General features: G+C 55.5%; 2 protein-coding genes and 1 long non-coding RNA gene across 8 annotated transcripts in view; 2 read left to right on the forward strand and 1 right to left on the reverse strand.

Annotated features, from left to right (window-relative positions):
* Positions 1-222: 222 nt before the first annotated feature.
* On the reverse strand, positions 223-9,743 carry Znf467 (zinc finger protein 467). Of its 6 annotated transcripts, XM_013152272.3 has the most exons (6): positions 9,317-9,743; positions 7,817-7,932; positions 7,506-7,581; positions 7,064-7,180; positions 6,167-6,277; positions 223-4,106 (listed from the first exon to the last, which is right to left on the reverse strand). In XM_013152272.3, the coding sequence occupies exons 2-6, from the start codon at positions 7,835-7,837 to the stop codon at positions 2,596-2,598; spliced, it is 1,836 nt and encodes a 611-aa protein (XP_013007726.1). In that variant the 5' UTR covers positions 7,838-7,932; positions 9,317-9,743; the 3' UTR covers positions 223-2,595. The 6 variants fall into 6 exon arrangements, with proteins under 6 accessions (XP_013007726.1, XP_013007727.1, XP_063106785.1 ...); XM_013152273.3 differs by lacking the exon at positions 7,817-7,932; XM_063250715.1 differs by lacking the exon at positions 7,817-7,932 and having other exon boundaries at positions 8,973-9,743.
* Positions 9,744-10,380: 637 nt separating this feature from the next.
* Positions 10,381-11,387, forward strand: LOC106027613 (uncharacterized). The gene is made up of 2 exons (XR_001201201.3): positions 10,381-10,563; positions 11,285-11,387. It is a non-coding gene; the product is annotated as an uncharacterized LOC106027613 (long non-coding RNA).
* A 507-nt stretch (positions 11,388-11,894) lies between these two features.
* The window catches only part of Sspo (SCO-spondin), a 47,096-nt gene continuing 44,756 nt past the window's right edge, over positions 11,895-14,234 (forward strand). The window contains exons 1-6 of the mRNA XM_063249737.1: positions 11,895-11,941; positions 12,165-12,347; positions 12,686-12,768; positions 12,914-13,093; positions 13,316-13,560; positions 13,640-13,739. Of these exons, the coding sequence (XP_063105807.1) occupies positions 11,895-11,941; positions 12,165-12,347; positions 12,686-12,768; positions 12,914-13,093; positions 13,316-13,560; positions 13,640-13,739 (838 nt within the window). The remainder of the gene's footprint in view (positions 11,942-12,164; positions 12,348-12,685; positions 12,769-12,913; positions 13,094-13,315; positions 13,561-13,639; positions 13,740-14,234) is intronic.

Below are 14,234 nucleotides of genomic sequence, written 5' to 3' on the forward strand. Positions count from 1 at the left end.
CCTACAGCCAACTGCATCTTTTGAGCACACATTTTTGTTTTTGATCACCACCAGGCTTGACAGCAAAAGAGTCTACTCTTTGCAAACAAGCTCAAAGGACAAAGCCAAGCCTCGTAGAGAATCTCAGCGAATACAAAATTCTGGAAATGTCTGGCACATGTTAGGTCTCACCAAATATGCTACATGGTCCCAAAGCTGTGCTGTGACAAGAATTCCAGAATGTTTGGAGATGAGAAAGCATTATTTTAATGAACATAAACATAGTTTTCATGTGTTTGAATTTAAAAATCTGTGCAATTACTTTTCAGTAGGAATCCTAGGATCAGAGGCCAGGTAAGTGGCTTCAGAGGTAAACTAATCTGGGTTGAACAAAATGGGCAGTAGTGAGAACACAGAACCCTTGGTCCAGACAGGCCAGACACTAGTTGTCAAATCTTCCCATTTTTTTTTTTTTTACAAGAGGTGATGGAAGTCCAGATTTTTATGTGAAATTGCAAGATATTTAAAATACTGCAGGGACAGAGAAGCGAACAAAGCGGTTCCTGTTTGCTCGTCACATCAGCATTAACCTGGAGTTGCTCACTCATTCTCAGCCATGAAATTCAATAACTCAGCGGCATTCATGTACCCCCAGCCCAACTAGAAAACTTGCTTCCTATACAATGTCCATCCCTCACCCATCTCCAGGTCTCATGTTCTTCTATTTGCTCTGGGTTGTTGCTTTTGGGATTCACCACCGCGGTCTCACTTTATTGCAGTGACCCTAACACTGCTGTCACAGTGAATGACTGCTTACTGCAAGATGCTTGGACATCCTGAGAATGTGTGAGCTTGCTGCGGCCCTGGACTGCCCCCTCCAGCCTCAAACTCTGTTCTTACCTTGGCTCCCTGGTTGCCTCTTTGTGAGTATCCTTTCTATTCTCCACACCTCCATTCCCATCCTCTCAATCTTCTTCAGTGATTGAGGGAAATTCTTCAGTGATTTCAGCTTCTGTCAGTGAGCCCACGGCTTTCAGACCTGCCTGGCTCCCAGAACTCTGCATCTGCACAGCTTGCTTCTCACGGGTCCCATGCTGGTCACCAATATGGCAGCTCCAAAACTATTCTCTTAGCACAAAGCTACTCCTGTGAAAACTTTCTTAGGGGAACACCACTGTCATCTAGTTCCTGGAATCCAGAAAACTCTACCGAACCCCCAACTCCCACACAGTAAGTCCTACACATCTATCTGTCTAGTAAGCACTCTTGAATTTACTTCTCCACGTCCTCCAGCACAGCCAGCCCCGGTCATTGCCATCTGCACACTGGTGATTGTGTTGGCCTCTATCATGTTCGCCTCAGCCACGTATCTAAAATTTGTGAAGTGGCCAGTTTCCTGCCCTGCCCAAACCCACCATGGGCCACATCCCTCGGATACAGTTCAAACTCTTGAACTCATAACAACTAATAAGGGCCTTTCATGCCTCAGGCCAGGTCCTTGGCCTCTCTTCCCTCACTGGGGGCTTGGGCCCCCGAGTCTATGGATGTCACTATGTATATGCTCTACTGGCTGTGAGCCTTGAGGACAGGGTCCCTGCTGTCTCACTACCAGTTGTTCCAGTGCCCAGTAAAGCGGGGAAGCACCCAATAAACATTCACTAGGGTTATTTTTTGTTTTAGTAATGCACATTTGGAACGGGCTTTCACTCTCATTGACACCAATTCTTACTGAAAAAAGCCCAGGCCCAGGGGAATGAATGCCATTTCTCCAAATCCCCAAATCTGTCCTCTAAAAACCCGGGAAATCCCCACTGCCCTGCTAACCAGCCCCAGTTGCCACAACCCATCAGGCAAGGGCAGCTGTAGGGACTTCTGGACCAAGCATCCTCCATCAGGAGAGCACCTGGAACACGTGTTACTGCAGGTACTCTCCACTTACAGCACACAAGGCTTTGGTATTGAAGCCTTCTTGGGAAAGCTGCAGACAGACAGGACAGAGCCCAGAGCCCAGGGTGGCATGCTGTCTCCATGGCTATGGTCAGAGTAGCAGGTTCCCTCTCTGCCTTCCCTCTGGCTCTAGTTGACAACTCCTGGCATAAATGGAATGTTCACAAACGTCTCTTCCAAGTCCGTTTTCTGAACCAGGGTAGAGGTTTGGCAATTAAGCATCTTACATTTTGATTACAAGCAGTCAATTAATAGCAACCAGCCATGTTCAACTTGCCCAGGACAGAGAGGGAAGGAGCCACTTCTTGTGAATGGAGGTTGGCCAGTGGATTGAAAAGTCAGGCCTTTCCCATCAGTTAACAGCCCCAGGACTTGGGGGATTTGAACTTTAATGACACTCAGAACACAGGTAAAAATTCTTTCCATCCCCCTATGGGTTCCCAGCCCATCTGCCTCAGCCATGTTCTGTCTTTCCACGTGGCACCCACAATAGTTCTCTGTGCCTTCGGCCTTACAAGTCAGAGCTGGGGATGCTTGGTGGGCTTTGCAGAGACACAAGGGGAAGCCAATGGTCATAGGAGTTCACATCATAGTGTAGATGGATCACCAGGCCCTCAGGGCATGCAGCTCTCAAATCTGAGCAACAGAAGGCTCTCGGTGAGAACAGGCTCAGAAGAGAGGGGCTGGTGCCACCTCAGTGGGAGCAGGCCAGGCTGGGGCTGCCAGGTCTGCGTCAGAGGGTGGGAGGGTGGCTTCGCCATGGATGCGCTGATGCCGCACCAAGTGTGTCTTGCGGCTGAAGCTCTTTCCGCACTGTGGGCAGGAGAAGGGGCGGGAGCCCGTGTGGATGGCCTGGTGACGGACCAGGTTGGTCTTGGAGCTGAAGCTTCGGGCGCAGATGGCACAAGAGTGGGGGCGACTTCCAGTGTGCACAGCTTGATGGCGGCCCAGGTGTGACTTGCGGCTAAAGCGCCGACCACACTGGGCACAGGCAAAAGGCCTGGCACCACTGTGAGCCCTGGAGTGGGCAACAAGATTGGGCCGAGAGCCGAAGCGACGGCCACACTGTGCGCAGGCGAAGGGCCGCTCGCCTGTGTGCACGCGCCGATGCCGAGCTAGGTGCTGGCCGTGGGCAAATCCGCGCCCGCAGTCTGGGTAGAAGAAGGAGCGCTCACTGGGGACGCTGTGCGGGGCCATGTCGGTGCCAGGGCTGCAGCCTGGGCCACCAGGGGCACAGGACAAAGACTCAGTGGTGGCAGGGTCCGTGGTGGTACCCAAGGCGCACTTGTCGCACCCAAAGGGGTGACCCTCGCTGCGGTGCATTCGTTGGTGCGTGGTAAGGTTCTTTTTCCAGCCAAAACTCAAGCCGCAGTCGGAACAGGCAAATGGCTTAGGCCCGGGAGGGGAGGGCGTCGGGGACGTAGAGGGGGAATGGAACACAGTGGGTGCTTCTGAAGAGGGTCGGGCCCTGGCGGTGGTGTCGTGCACCCGCTGGTGCCGCACCAAGTGCTGCTTGTGCGTGAAGCTGCGCGCACACTGCGCGCACTGGTAGGGTCTCTCACCAGTGTGGATACGCTGGTGCCGGATCAAGTGTGTTTTCTTGCGAAAGCGCTTCTCGCACTCAGTACAGGGGAAAGGTCGCTCGCCGGTGTGAGTCTTCTGGTGCGAGCCTAGGTGTATCTTCTGGCTGAAGCGCTTGCCGCACTCGGCACAAGGGTAGGGCCGCTCCCCAGTGTGCGTGCGCAGATGGCGCGTCAGGTGCGCCTTCTTGCTAAAGCGCTTGTCACACTCAGAGCAAGGGAAGGGGCGCTCGCCGCGGTGGCTGCGCTGGTGTAGCAGCATGTGAGTTCGCTGCGTGAAGCTGCGGCCGCAGTCTGGGCAGGCACAGGGGCCCTCGCCGCGGTGCAACCTCTGGTGTAGCCGCAGCGTCAGCTGGTCCCGGAAGCGCCGCTCGCACTCTCCACAGCCGTAGGGCTTCTCTGGGACCCACCCGGGCAATGCCAGCCCACCTAATGTCCCTGGGGCTCCGGGCTCCAGTTTATAAGAGGCCGCCAAGTGCCCCAGGTCAGGTGCGGGAAAAGGGCTAGGAAGTAACGGTAGATGCTGAGGCCATTCAACCTCCTCGCCTGCTTCCTGATCCTCATCCTCCACCTTCACCTTCCGAATCATCCACTCGTCGCCTGAACATTCAAAACAAGAAGCGTCTATTAAACCCACACACCGCCATGCTTTTTGGCTACACAGGGCCTGAATCCCCCGCCCCTCCCCCATCACAGGTTTCAGGGCCTGGCCAAATCCAAGGCTTGCATGGATCCTCCTGGGCCTTTCTCCTGAAGCCCTTTCCTGCATGTTGTGTGTGCAACGATTTCCCTTCCTGCTGTTTTGGGGAGTCCTCAGGTACACCTAGTAGTGCTATCCTGACCTTAACTGTAACGTTAAGAATGCAGCTTCTCAGCCAGGGATATAGCTCAGCAACAAAGGGCCTATCTGGGAAGTGCAAGATTCTGAGTTAGAGACCTGATTACAAAAAAAAAACAGAGAGAGAGAAAGATTGCATCCTCCTTCTCCCAACAGAATCTTGATACCTTCCCTTTGCTGCTTCTGCTGCTCTCTGCCTCACTGTGGACTATTCTGTACCCCATTTCCTGGGGAGCTTTCACAAAACATTTCTATGGTGTGGGCAGAGCCATGATACTTGTGTGTTCCTTTGTTGAACTGAGGGTTAAACTTAGAGCTTCGCATATGCTGGGGAAGGTGTTACCACTGAGCAGGTCTCACTAACTTGCCCAGGCTTGTTTTGAACTTGCTATCTCCCTGCCTCAGTCTCCCAATTACAGGCAAAAACCGCCATGCTTGGCTGTGTTCTCTTTCTTTAGAGCTCCCACAGTCTGTCTTGAGAAACACTGAACTAGATAATCTGAGTTCCTGTGTGGCCCTAAAAGTCTATCATAGCCTGACCCTTGACTACATTCCCCACAGACTGCTACAATTTTATCTCCTCCCAGATCCTCTATCCATCCACTGATTCCAAATAATTGTTTGTCATACTTTGCTGTCACCTGCATTTTCATTGTGCCTTTCATCAAAAGCTCCCAATTATAGGATAAGGCAGGGTGTATCGGAGGCTCATCCAAACCTATCCAACTCTTCCCAGATGTGGCCCCGTCCCTTTTACTCTGCTACTCCTTCAACCCAGTCATGTGCATGCCACTTTTTCTGCTTCGAAGTCTTTCTCAGCCTAGAATGTTTTTCTTTGCTGCATTGACCCCGCTTCAGTGCTGGAGTTTACACCTCCATCAAGATGCAGCACAAAGAAACGTTTCTAACAGATCCAATACACACAGATCTCCTACCATAAACCTGTAGCACTTTCTAGGAACACCTGCGCATCTATCCGTTTATTTCATATAGTTTTCAGTTCTTTGTCCTGGTTCATATTAATCCAACTAGATTTCAGCTTCTAGAGAGCAGATGTCTGTTCTGATTCTGTCCATATCTAGTAACTCATGTGTCTTTCTGTGTCTGACAAAAAATAAAAATGAGGATCATCACTATATGGGCCAATGTCTGTACATTATCACACACCTTCAGGACCATGAAGTTACCATTATCCTGGTCCACAGAGAGACAAACCAGCTCCTGATGAGGAGCCAGCCTATCAGAGCTTTCAGCAGGTACTCTAAATGTACAGCTAGTATTTAAACCAGGTCTAGGGCCAATCCAATCACACTACGCCCAACATAGCCTGTACATAGTAGTCACTGAATAAGTTGTGTTGGAGAAGTGGTATCACTCAGGCAAAAGGTGATCTGGAAGGTGGTGGTGGGAGGAAGTGAGTGTGAAGTGATGGCCCTGGGTACGGAAGAGATGAGTTGACTACATGGTACCCCTGGGATCAGCAGAGATTTTTCAGGATGGGGTAAACAGTGAAAGGGTTGATCAACAGCCTTCATCTTCATGGTCATTGTGATTCAGGGGAGCAAAGCCGTGTATTTAAGTGGGGGGACATGACGAGGGAAATCAGGGCCTTTAGAGCAGGGTATGAGGCAAGGTGTTTTCTCTTTCGGGAGTGGCTTTTCAGGTCTGCTGCTTTGGGCATGGAAGAAAAGAGCCAGAGCCTGAACTGGTGCTGGCTGCAAGAGCCTAAGTTGGTTGTCTTTAGGGAAGGGGTGGACCTGCCTCAGCAAACAGTAGCTCTGGGGCCTGACCCCACAGTAGATGCAGGAACAGGCAGACTCACCGGAGCAGGAGCCCACAGGTTCAGCCTTCTGTGGGGTGCACATCTGGCCACCTCTGCAGGGAGCCTCAGCTTGTTCAGTCAGGGCACCTTCCCCTGGGCAGACCTCGGGTCCTGGTAGGGAAGAGGGGACCTGAAGGGCTCTGGAAGCATCACAGGAAGATGAAGGTCCCCATTGGTACTGGGAAGCAGGGACACCATAAGCACCACTCCTACCCTACCCACAGGACTTGGTTTTACATCACAGCTGCAGGCTGAATGCCCAGCTTCCATGGAAAAGCTCAAGCTCCTTCCCAGAGGGCAGCAGCTAAGGGTGTGTAGCACGGGGGAGCTATGATTGAGAGGTGCTTCTGAGGTAGTGGCCTGAGGTTTAGCTAAGGGATCACCTGTGCTTCTCAGGAGCCAGGTGGGCCCCTAGACCCTAAATGGACTCCAGTTGCAAGGCAAATCATTGCTGAGAATCAGGACATCAAAAGGCCAGGCACGCATGCTCTTGCCTTAGGTGTCCAGTCCTGGCTGCCCTCTTCCAGAAGCTCTTGTCTGAGAATCCCCTTAGCTACCTTCCACCTCTTCCAAATCTTTCCAATCCAACCTACTCTCAGTACCCTAAAGAATCCTACGATGCATCTCCCCCAGCCTGCAATCTCTCTGTGCTTTGTCCCTTCCCTCACAACACAGATCTAACAGTTTCTAACCTTTTTCATTTTTACATTTACTGTTGGGTGACTCTGCACTCTGGTATTTAACTCCCTGAAGGTAGAGATCTTTGATCATTAAGATATCCCAAATGTTTAGTACTCAGCACATAGTACATGCTCAGTAACTACTTGGTGGAAGACAGGAATGAAAACCAAAAGGGTTACTCCCTGCACCACTGTGCATGGTCCCCACCTGACTCACCTGGGTGCGTGCTCAAGGCTCTCTCTTCTCTGGCAGAAGACATCTGCTCCTGGGCATTATGAGACCCATCCCGAGGCTCACTTTGGGGGGCCATCTCTGGCTGTCCCACAGAGAATCCTGTCACAGACAGAAAGATGGGTCCAAGTAAGGTACCCCCACCCAGAACTGGTGAGGTGAGGACCGGCTTGGAAAGGACATAGCACAGAGGCTAGCTGTCAGCATAAATTCACTGTTTAACTGATATCAACTCAGGCCTTCCGAGTTGGAGGAGGAAGAAATAGAGTAAAGAAAATACACTTAAATCCCAGTGCTCTGTGGGTGTACATGGTCACACAGACAGACACAACTTCGGTGTTCCAGGTACTCCAACACCCCAGGACCTGGAAGGACTCTGCCCTATATGTGCCAAGGCCCCTCCACATTCCTTCAGGGTCTGACTCACCCAGGGAGCTGAGCGCCTCCAGGGTCTCTCTCATGACAATCAGGAATAGCCCCTGTTGGGGATCAGGCCACAGACCCTAAGGAGAGGAGACAGCTTTTTCAGGTTCTTCCTGCCAGCTCCTGCCTGCACCCTGGCTGCCCTATGATCTCTGCCCAGGAGCTACCTGATATCCCCAGGTATAGATGAGAGCAGAGACCTTAGAAGGTGAAGGGCCCAAGAAGCCATGTCTTAAAGTGCCTGGCAGGTCTACCAGAGCCAGCCCTACCTAGCCCATCTGCAGCACCTTCCCTCAGGCACCCCAGTGTCCTTGCCTTGGGGAATGCAGGAACCATGTGATTCTCTGGGCAGAGAGGGGAGGGTGGGACACTGGGGTGGGCAGGGTGTGGAAAACTTCATCCCTTTGGTCCTTCAGCTGTCACTGCAGGGGCTGGTGAAATAGAAACCAGCCAGGGCAAGGTGAATGTCACTTTAGGGCTGGAGGGGGTTCTCCAAGAAGAGTCCTTGTTCAAAGTAGGCAATGACTCTAGCTTCCTCTTCCTAAACCCCTATCTCCAAACCACCTCCTCCCCACAAGACTCCCGGAGTTGGGACACCCCCCAGGCTGTTGCACACACCTCACACAAACAACCACCTCCCATCTCTAGTACCCTTGTCTCTGGTCCCCTTCCCCAGTTCTCTCCTGTAGCTCCCTGCCCTTCCCCCAGTAGGCTCCCCTCCCCCTCTCCCAGGCTGGCTTCCCTCGGCCCCTCCCCATCCCCCCCTGCCTTCCGCCCTCCCCACTGAATCCAGCAGCCGCTAGGAGCTCCGCCCCCTGCCCCGCCCCTCCGGGTCGGCCTCCGCCCCCCACCCTGCGCCCGGCGGGCGGTCCCGGCTGCGCTCCCCTCCCCCCTCTCAGCGCCCTTCCCTGCCCGCCCGCGGCTCTCCCCGCTCCACCCCCTCCCCAGCTGCACTCTCTCCCTTCCTTCCCCTCCTCTTTTCCTTCCTCCTCGACACACGCCCTCCCCCTCCCGGCAAGTCTCCCTTCCCCCTCCCCCACTTGGGTTTCCCTTCTCCTCTCCTACCTTTACCCTCCCCCTCCCTTCTCCTCCCTGCCTTCCTCTTTCCTTCCCCTCCCCTACTCTCCCTCCCCCTCTCCCCTCCCCCTCCTCTCACTACGGTTTCCCTTCCTTCTCCTCTCCTCCCCCCTCTGCCCACTCCGTCCTTCTTCCCTCTTGCAGCTCTCCCTCTCCCTCCGCGGCCTCCCCCAACAGCCGGCTCCAGCTTCGCTCCCCTCCCCCCTGCTCTTCCCCTCCCCTTCCAGATTGCTCCCCGGGTCCTCCAGCCTGCGGCTCCAGTGACCTAGCGCAGTCCGGACCTTCCCGCGGGCCCTGCCCCTCCCCGCCCTGCCGCCCCTCGGAACCCCCCTCTCGCCGGCACACCCCCCTCTCCGGACCCCGTCCCCATTTCTGCTCCCCGAGGACTTTTTACCCCTCTCAAGTTTTCCTCGAGACCAGGTCCCCACGCGCGGTCTTTCGGGGTCACTCCGGTTCCGGTCACCTGTCAGCCCTTTCTCTCCCACCCTGCTGAACGGCGCGACCCTGCGCCCCGTTTTTCCTTCTCATCTTCCTCCCTTCTGCACCCCCCTCCCCACTGCCCGCCTTGGAACCTCCCGGCCCCCGCCTATCTCGGGTTCCCCGGCTCTGCGCTCGACCCCGCGACCCCCTGCCGTACCCCCTCCTCCTCCCCTACTGTCACCTGCGCGCGGGCCGCGGGCCGGGCGCCCGAGGGGGCGGAGAGGCTCCGCCCGCACCTGCCCCGCACCTGGCTCCTACCTGGTCGGTCTCCCGGCAGCTGCCCGTGGGGACCCAGGCGCCCGGGCTCGCGTCCGCGGCTCCGCGCACAATGGCGCCCGCTGCCTGCTGCCCGGTGCGGACGGCCCGAGACCTAGGGACTGACAGCCCGAAACTTCGCGGGAGGAGGAGGGCACGCGGCGGGGAGAGAGGCCGGGCAGCGGCGCCCGAGGGGGCGGGGACCGAAGCAGCAGAGCTGGGGCTTCCTTTCGGAGGCGGGGGCCGGGGCCTTCAAGGGTGAGGGTCCCAGGAGGGCGCTCGGGGCGCTAGGTGTGCAGGTGGTGGTCGGGAGGCGCGAGGCCCGGGGACACGGAGGGAAGTGGGATCCGGGGAGGGGAGGAAGGGCGCCCGGGCTGCGGGGAGGGAGGGAGGGCGGGAGGAGGGTGCTGGGGGGAGGAGCTGGGAAAGGTGGAGCGCGCTGCCGGGTGGGGGTGGAGGGTAAGGAGTTGGGGGACGGGGAGGGGCGCGCTGGAGAGGGGATCGTGGTTGTGCGCGCTGCCGTCTACAGCGCGGGTTCCAGCTGGTGGCTATGGGTCGGCAGTCCTAGGGAGACCGTGGCCCGGCTTCCACTCAAATCCGAGCCGGATCCTGCCGGATCCACCACTGAGATCAGATCGGAGACTTGGGACAGGAGCCCTGGGAGGTGGAAGGGGATATGCGAGCTGGGCCCTTCGGGCAGAAACTGGGGAGCTGCAGGCTTGGGGCTGGGTCCCCTGTGAACGGAGAAGGCGAGGCTAACCTCAAGGCTGCAGGGGATTAGGGGTGGAGACTGCAAGGGCGGGGCGCGGCTTGGGGAAGGGGCGCTGCCCTGGAAACTCCGGACTAAGGTGCAGAGTGCGTCTCGCCCGCCAGTGCCGCCGGCGTCGCAGTCAGTCTCAGCCCTTTCTTCCCGGCGTTCCCCCGGTGCACCTCCACCTCTGGATCGCCCCAGATCCTGACTTGCTCGAGTTCCAATCCTGGCCGGTTACGTGGGGCCTCCTCCCCACAGTCTTTCTGCATACTCCCAAGGGCTTTGACTTCCTCCTTCCAGCCGCTGTAAGGGAAAGGGCACAGGGGCGGCTGTGGCTTGCCTTTCTTTCCAGTCCAAGTGAAGCTCGCAACCCAGAGCTGGGAGACTTGAGAAGGGAAGGCAGGAAATAACACCTGTGGATGGAACCAGTGCTGCTGGTTAGTTACTCCATCACAACCATGGGGACACCTGGACACATCGAAGCTCTAGCACACAGCAGGTGTGCTCTGACTTTTGTGGGTGAATGGTTAGAGGGAGAGGCTGTTGCTCTGGGTGACCTGGAGAAGCCCTGGGAGGGATGTCCCCTCGGGTTCAGCTTTGTAAGCTCTTGTAAATCCCAGTGCTTACTAGACCGCAGGTGTCTCAGGAGCAGAATGTGTGCACTGGGTGGGGTTTGACACCTGCTGTGGGAGGGGTGTGGAATCCTCACATGCAGGACACTGAAGGAGGTCATGTTCAAGAGTGAGAGCATGAGGGGGCCTGGAGGAAGAGAGACTAAGACAGTCCTTCCCCACAACTCCTGGGACTCTGTTTTAGGTCCAGGTCCTATTGTGTGCCCAGGAGAGGAGATACTGGCCCAACTTTGACTACTCAGGTTGGATGGGACATCAGGCTTAGGAGGTGGAGGGCTCCAAGTCTGACATCCAGGCCACATTCCAGCCTGGTGTCCTCGGAGCTCTGCTGGTAACCAGGATGTGACCAGGATTCTCCGGTGGAGCCTGACATTGCCCCCTCCCAGCCGGACACTAGGATTATTCCATCCGGCTCAGCTCAGCCCCTTTCCCCATCTTACTTCTCATCATGCTCTCAGTCGTCATCCCTGATGCCCTGGGGACCCCAGGAACCCTGAAAAGTTTTCACAGGGACCAGCCACACAGAATCACCCTTCCTAAGATGTCAGGTCCCACAGAGGAAGGGGTACACGTTCTCTTGTCTTCCAGGTCCCCTGGTCATCAATTTCCGTGTGCATGGCCTGATGGAAAAGGGAACAGAGGAAGCAGGAAAAGAAGAGGGAAAACCCCATAATAAAGTCATTTTCATCCATCATTTAGCCCAGTAACTTAACATTTTGGTGGGGCTCCCCTTGAGAATCTAATAAAATTTTGAAACTGTCCTCCAAAAAAATGTGTGTACACAAAATTTCAAAAAACTCATGGAGTCCTTGAGTCCCATCTGTGCATCCCTGGGAAGTCCCTGAAGTTTTTACTGGTCACAGAGGCCCCAAAGGAAGTGTTTTGCCTAGAGGCCCATGTTAATTTGCAGTGTGGCTGCATTGTGTGGAAGTCCCAGAGGCTCATAATGCCTGGATGTGGTTCCCCCATGAGTGACACACAATACCAGGGCTAGTAGGGGCCCACTTCCAGCTGGCCTATGAGGGGAGGGTGCCAGCAGGTCCAATCCATTTCTGAACAGCTGTGGCCCATGGGCATGAGGCCAGGATAAAGCCTCTCTATTACCAAGGCCCAGGCTTGGACAGACTGGCATCCTCTCTGTTGTGGCAACACTGCCCAAACCTGAGCCCCAGGTCGCCTGAGGGTGGCCTGGGGTACCATGCTGCTTCCTGTCTTCTTTGGGATGCTGTGGGTGCTGGCTAATGGGTAAGCAGCCCACCAGGACCCTTCCAGCTCAGTTCCTCTAGCTGATACTCAGGGACCCTGTGTGGCACCAGACTTGACTCTCTGCTTCTCTTCAACCTTAGCCTCCTCTTTTCAGGGACCTCCCTTGGGAATTAGCTCTTGTGGGAGAAGTGGGGCCAGAGGCCAGGGCTTCCTGAGGACAGAAGAGGCGGTGGTAGTAGCTATGGCCTCCTATCCTGGACAGGCGATGGTGTGAATGGACAGAGATCATCCACATGGAGGAGGAAGTAGCTCCCCGGCAGGAGGACCTGGTGCCTTGTACCAGCCTCTATCATTATAGCCGCTTAGGCTGGCGTCTGGATCAGCCCTGGAGTGACCGTGCAGGGCTCTCTGAGTCCCCAGCGCCTGGGCTCTGTCCCATCTACAAGTGAGTGAGAGTCAGAGCCTGGGCTGCCTGTGGGGCAGGAAAGGAGTACCAGGTAGACATCCTGCTATGGTGGGAGGACGTGACACAAGCAGGAATATGGGAACTAGGGCCTAGTTGGTTTGGGGGAGCACAGAGTATGAGATTGGGCTAGGTGGGGCAGAACAGGAAGAGGTGCAGTGCTTCCCACTTTGCCTTTGGGGAAATTCAGGCCCAGAGGAGTTAAATTATGTGATCACCTGATACACTCTGAGAGCAGTTGACCAGACTAAATATCCAGGCCTTTCCCTGCAGTAGCACTGGGCTGGGCACTAAGGTTTCTCCCTGCTTTCTGCATGCAGACCCCCTGAAACCAAGCCTGTCATCCAGAACCGGACAGTGAGGGCTTGCTGCCCAGGCTGGGGGGGAACACAGTGCACTGATGGTAAGCATAGGCATTTTGGGGTGTCCCTTCTGGGATCCTGGGCAGACCTGAATCTGTGGTTCCTAACCCCCATCTGTGATTTAGGGAGTCCTAGGTTTCCCTATCCTGACACCTGAGCATGCCCGGTTCTCTCCACCCACCACAGCCCTTGCTGACACTAGCCCTGATGGCCACTGCTTTGCCACATGGCAGTGTCAGCCTCTGGCAGGCTCAGCTAATGCTTCAGCAGGAAGCCTAGAGGAGTGCTGTGCCCAACCCTGGGGACACAGCTGGCAGGATAGCAGCTCCCAGGTCTGTCTCAATTGCCCCAAGAGATACCTTCCAGGTGAGTCTGTGGGCCCCAGCTCCAGACAAACATGTTGTGGCCATCACCCCCACACCTCCCGAGGCCTTGATCTCTGGGCATTTTTTGGGGTCCTGTCTGTTTCCCTGCCCACCAGAGTGATCATTCCCTGTCCCCATGCCTCCTGAGCCAGGATTGTGCCCTCAGCTCAACCCTGACCCCCTGCACTCAGATCCTCTCTCTGATGTAACATGTCTTGCCCAGGCAATGTTTCCTCTGTAGCCCTCCTGCAGCCCCTTGCAGGGGCTGTGGGCCAGCTCTGGAGCCAGCGCCAGCAGCCCTCAGCCACCTGTGCCACCTGGTCAGGCTTTCACTACCGTACCTTTGATGGACGCCACTACCACTTCCTGGGTCACTGCACCTACCTGCTGGCGGGTGCTGCTGATTCCAGCTGGGCTGTCCACCTGGGGCCTGGAGACAACTGCTCCCAGCCTGGGCACTGCCAGTTGGTGAGAGGGGCAGCCCCAAGGAGAGGACTGGACACAGAGAAGGACAGTCACTGACAAGTCTCGTTGTGGACCTCCCCAGGTCCGGGTGATGATGGGCTCTGAGGACGTGCTGATCCGGGGTGGTGTCGTCTCTGTGAAGGGGCAGCTAGTACCTGAGGGGGAGTCACGGCTGCTCCATGGTGAGGACCCTGTCCCTTTTCAAGGAGTGCCTCCCCCACCCAGGGCAGTAGAGGGGCAGAGTGGCTATATCCTTACTATGGTCCTTAGGACACTCCTGAAGGTGAGGAGCCCAGAGGGGGCTAGACCTGGTTCAAATGTGACCTTGGGCAGGTCCTACTGCTTAACTCTCCTGAGCCTCAGTTTCCCCATCTGCCTCACAGGGGTATTACCACAGCTGGAATCACAGTAGGGTGAATGTGTGTATGTGTGTTGCATATATGTGGTATATGTAAATGTGTGCCTATGTGTAAGTGTAATATGTGCTTGTATATATGCGATATGTGTGTGCTGTACACATTTCTGTGGTGTTTGTGGTGCATGTGTATTTGTTGTGTGTATGCTGTGTACATATGATGTATGCAATGTGTATTTGTATAGGTGATGTGTATATTATGAGGTGTCTGTGAGGTGTATTGTGTGTACAGTGTTGTATACATGGGCATGGAGAGTGTGTG

Source organism: Cavia porcellus, unplaced genomic scaffold, assembly GCF_034190915.1.
Source record: "Cavia porcellus strain 051 isolate PalLab524CR breed Dunkin Hartley unplaced genomic scaffold, mCavPor4.1 scaffold_6, whole genome shotgun sequence".
Taxonomy (NCBI): domain Eukaryota; kingdom Metazoa; phylum Chordata; class Mammalia; order Rodentia; family Caviidae; genus Cavia; species Cavia porcellus.

Coding starts and splice junctions, on each gene's coding strand:
- Znf467 (XM_013152272.3), bottom strand. CDS start 7,837: ATGGTTCCTGCATTCCCCAAG. Junction 6,278..7,063: donor AGCCTTGAGCACGCACCCAG/GTGAGTCAGGTG, acceptor CTTCCCTACCAG/GACCCGAGGTCTGCCCAGGG. Junction 4,107..6,166: donor ACCTGTGGGCTCCTGCTCCG/GTGAGTCTGCCT, acceptor TTGAATGTTCAG/GCGACGAGTGGATGATTCGG.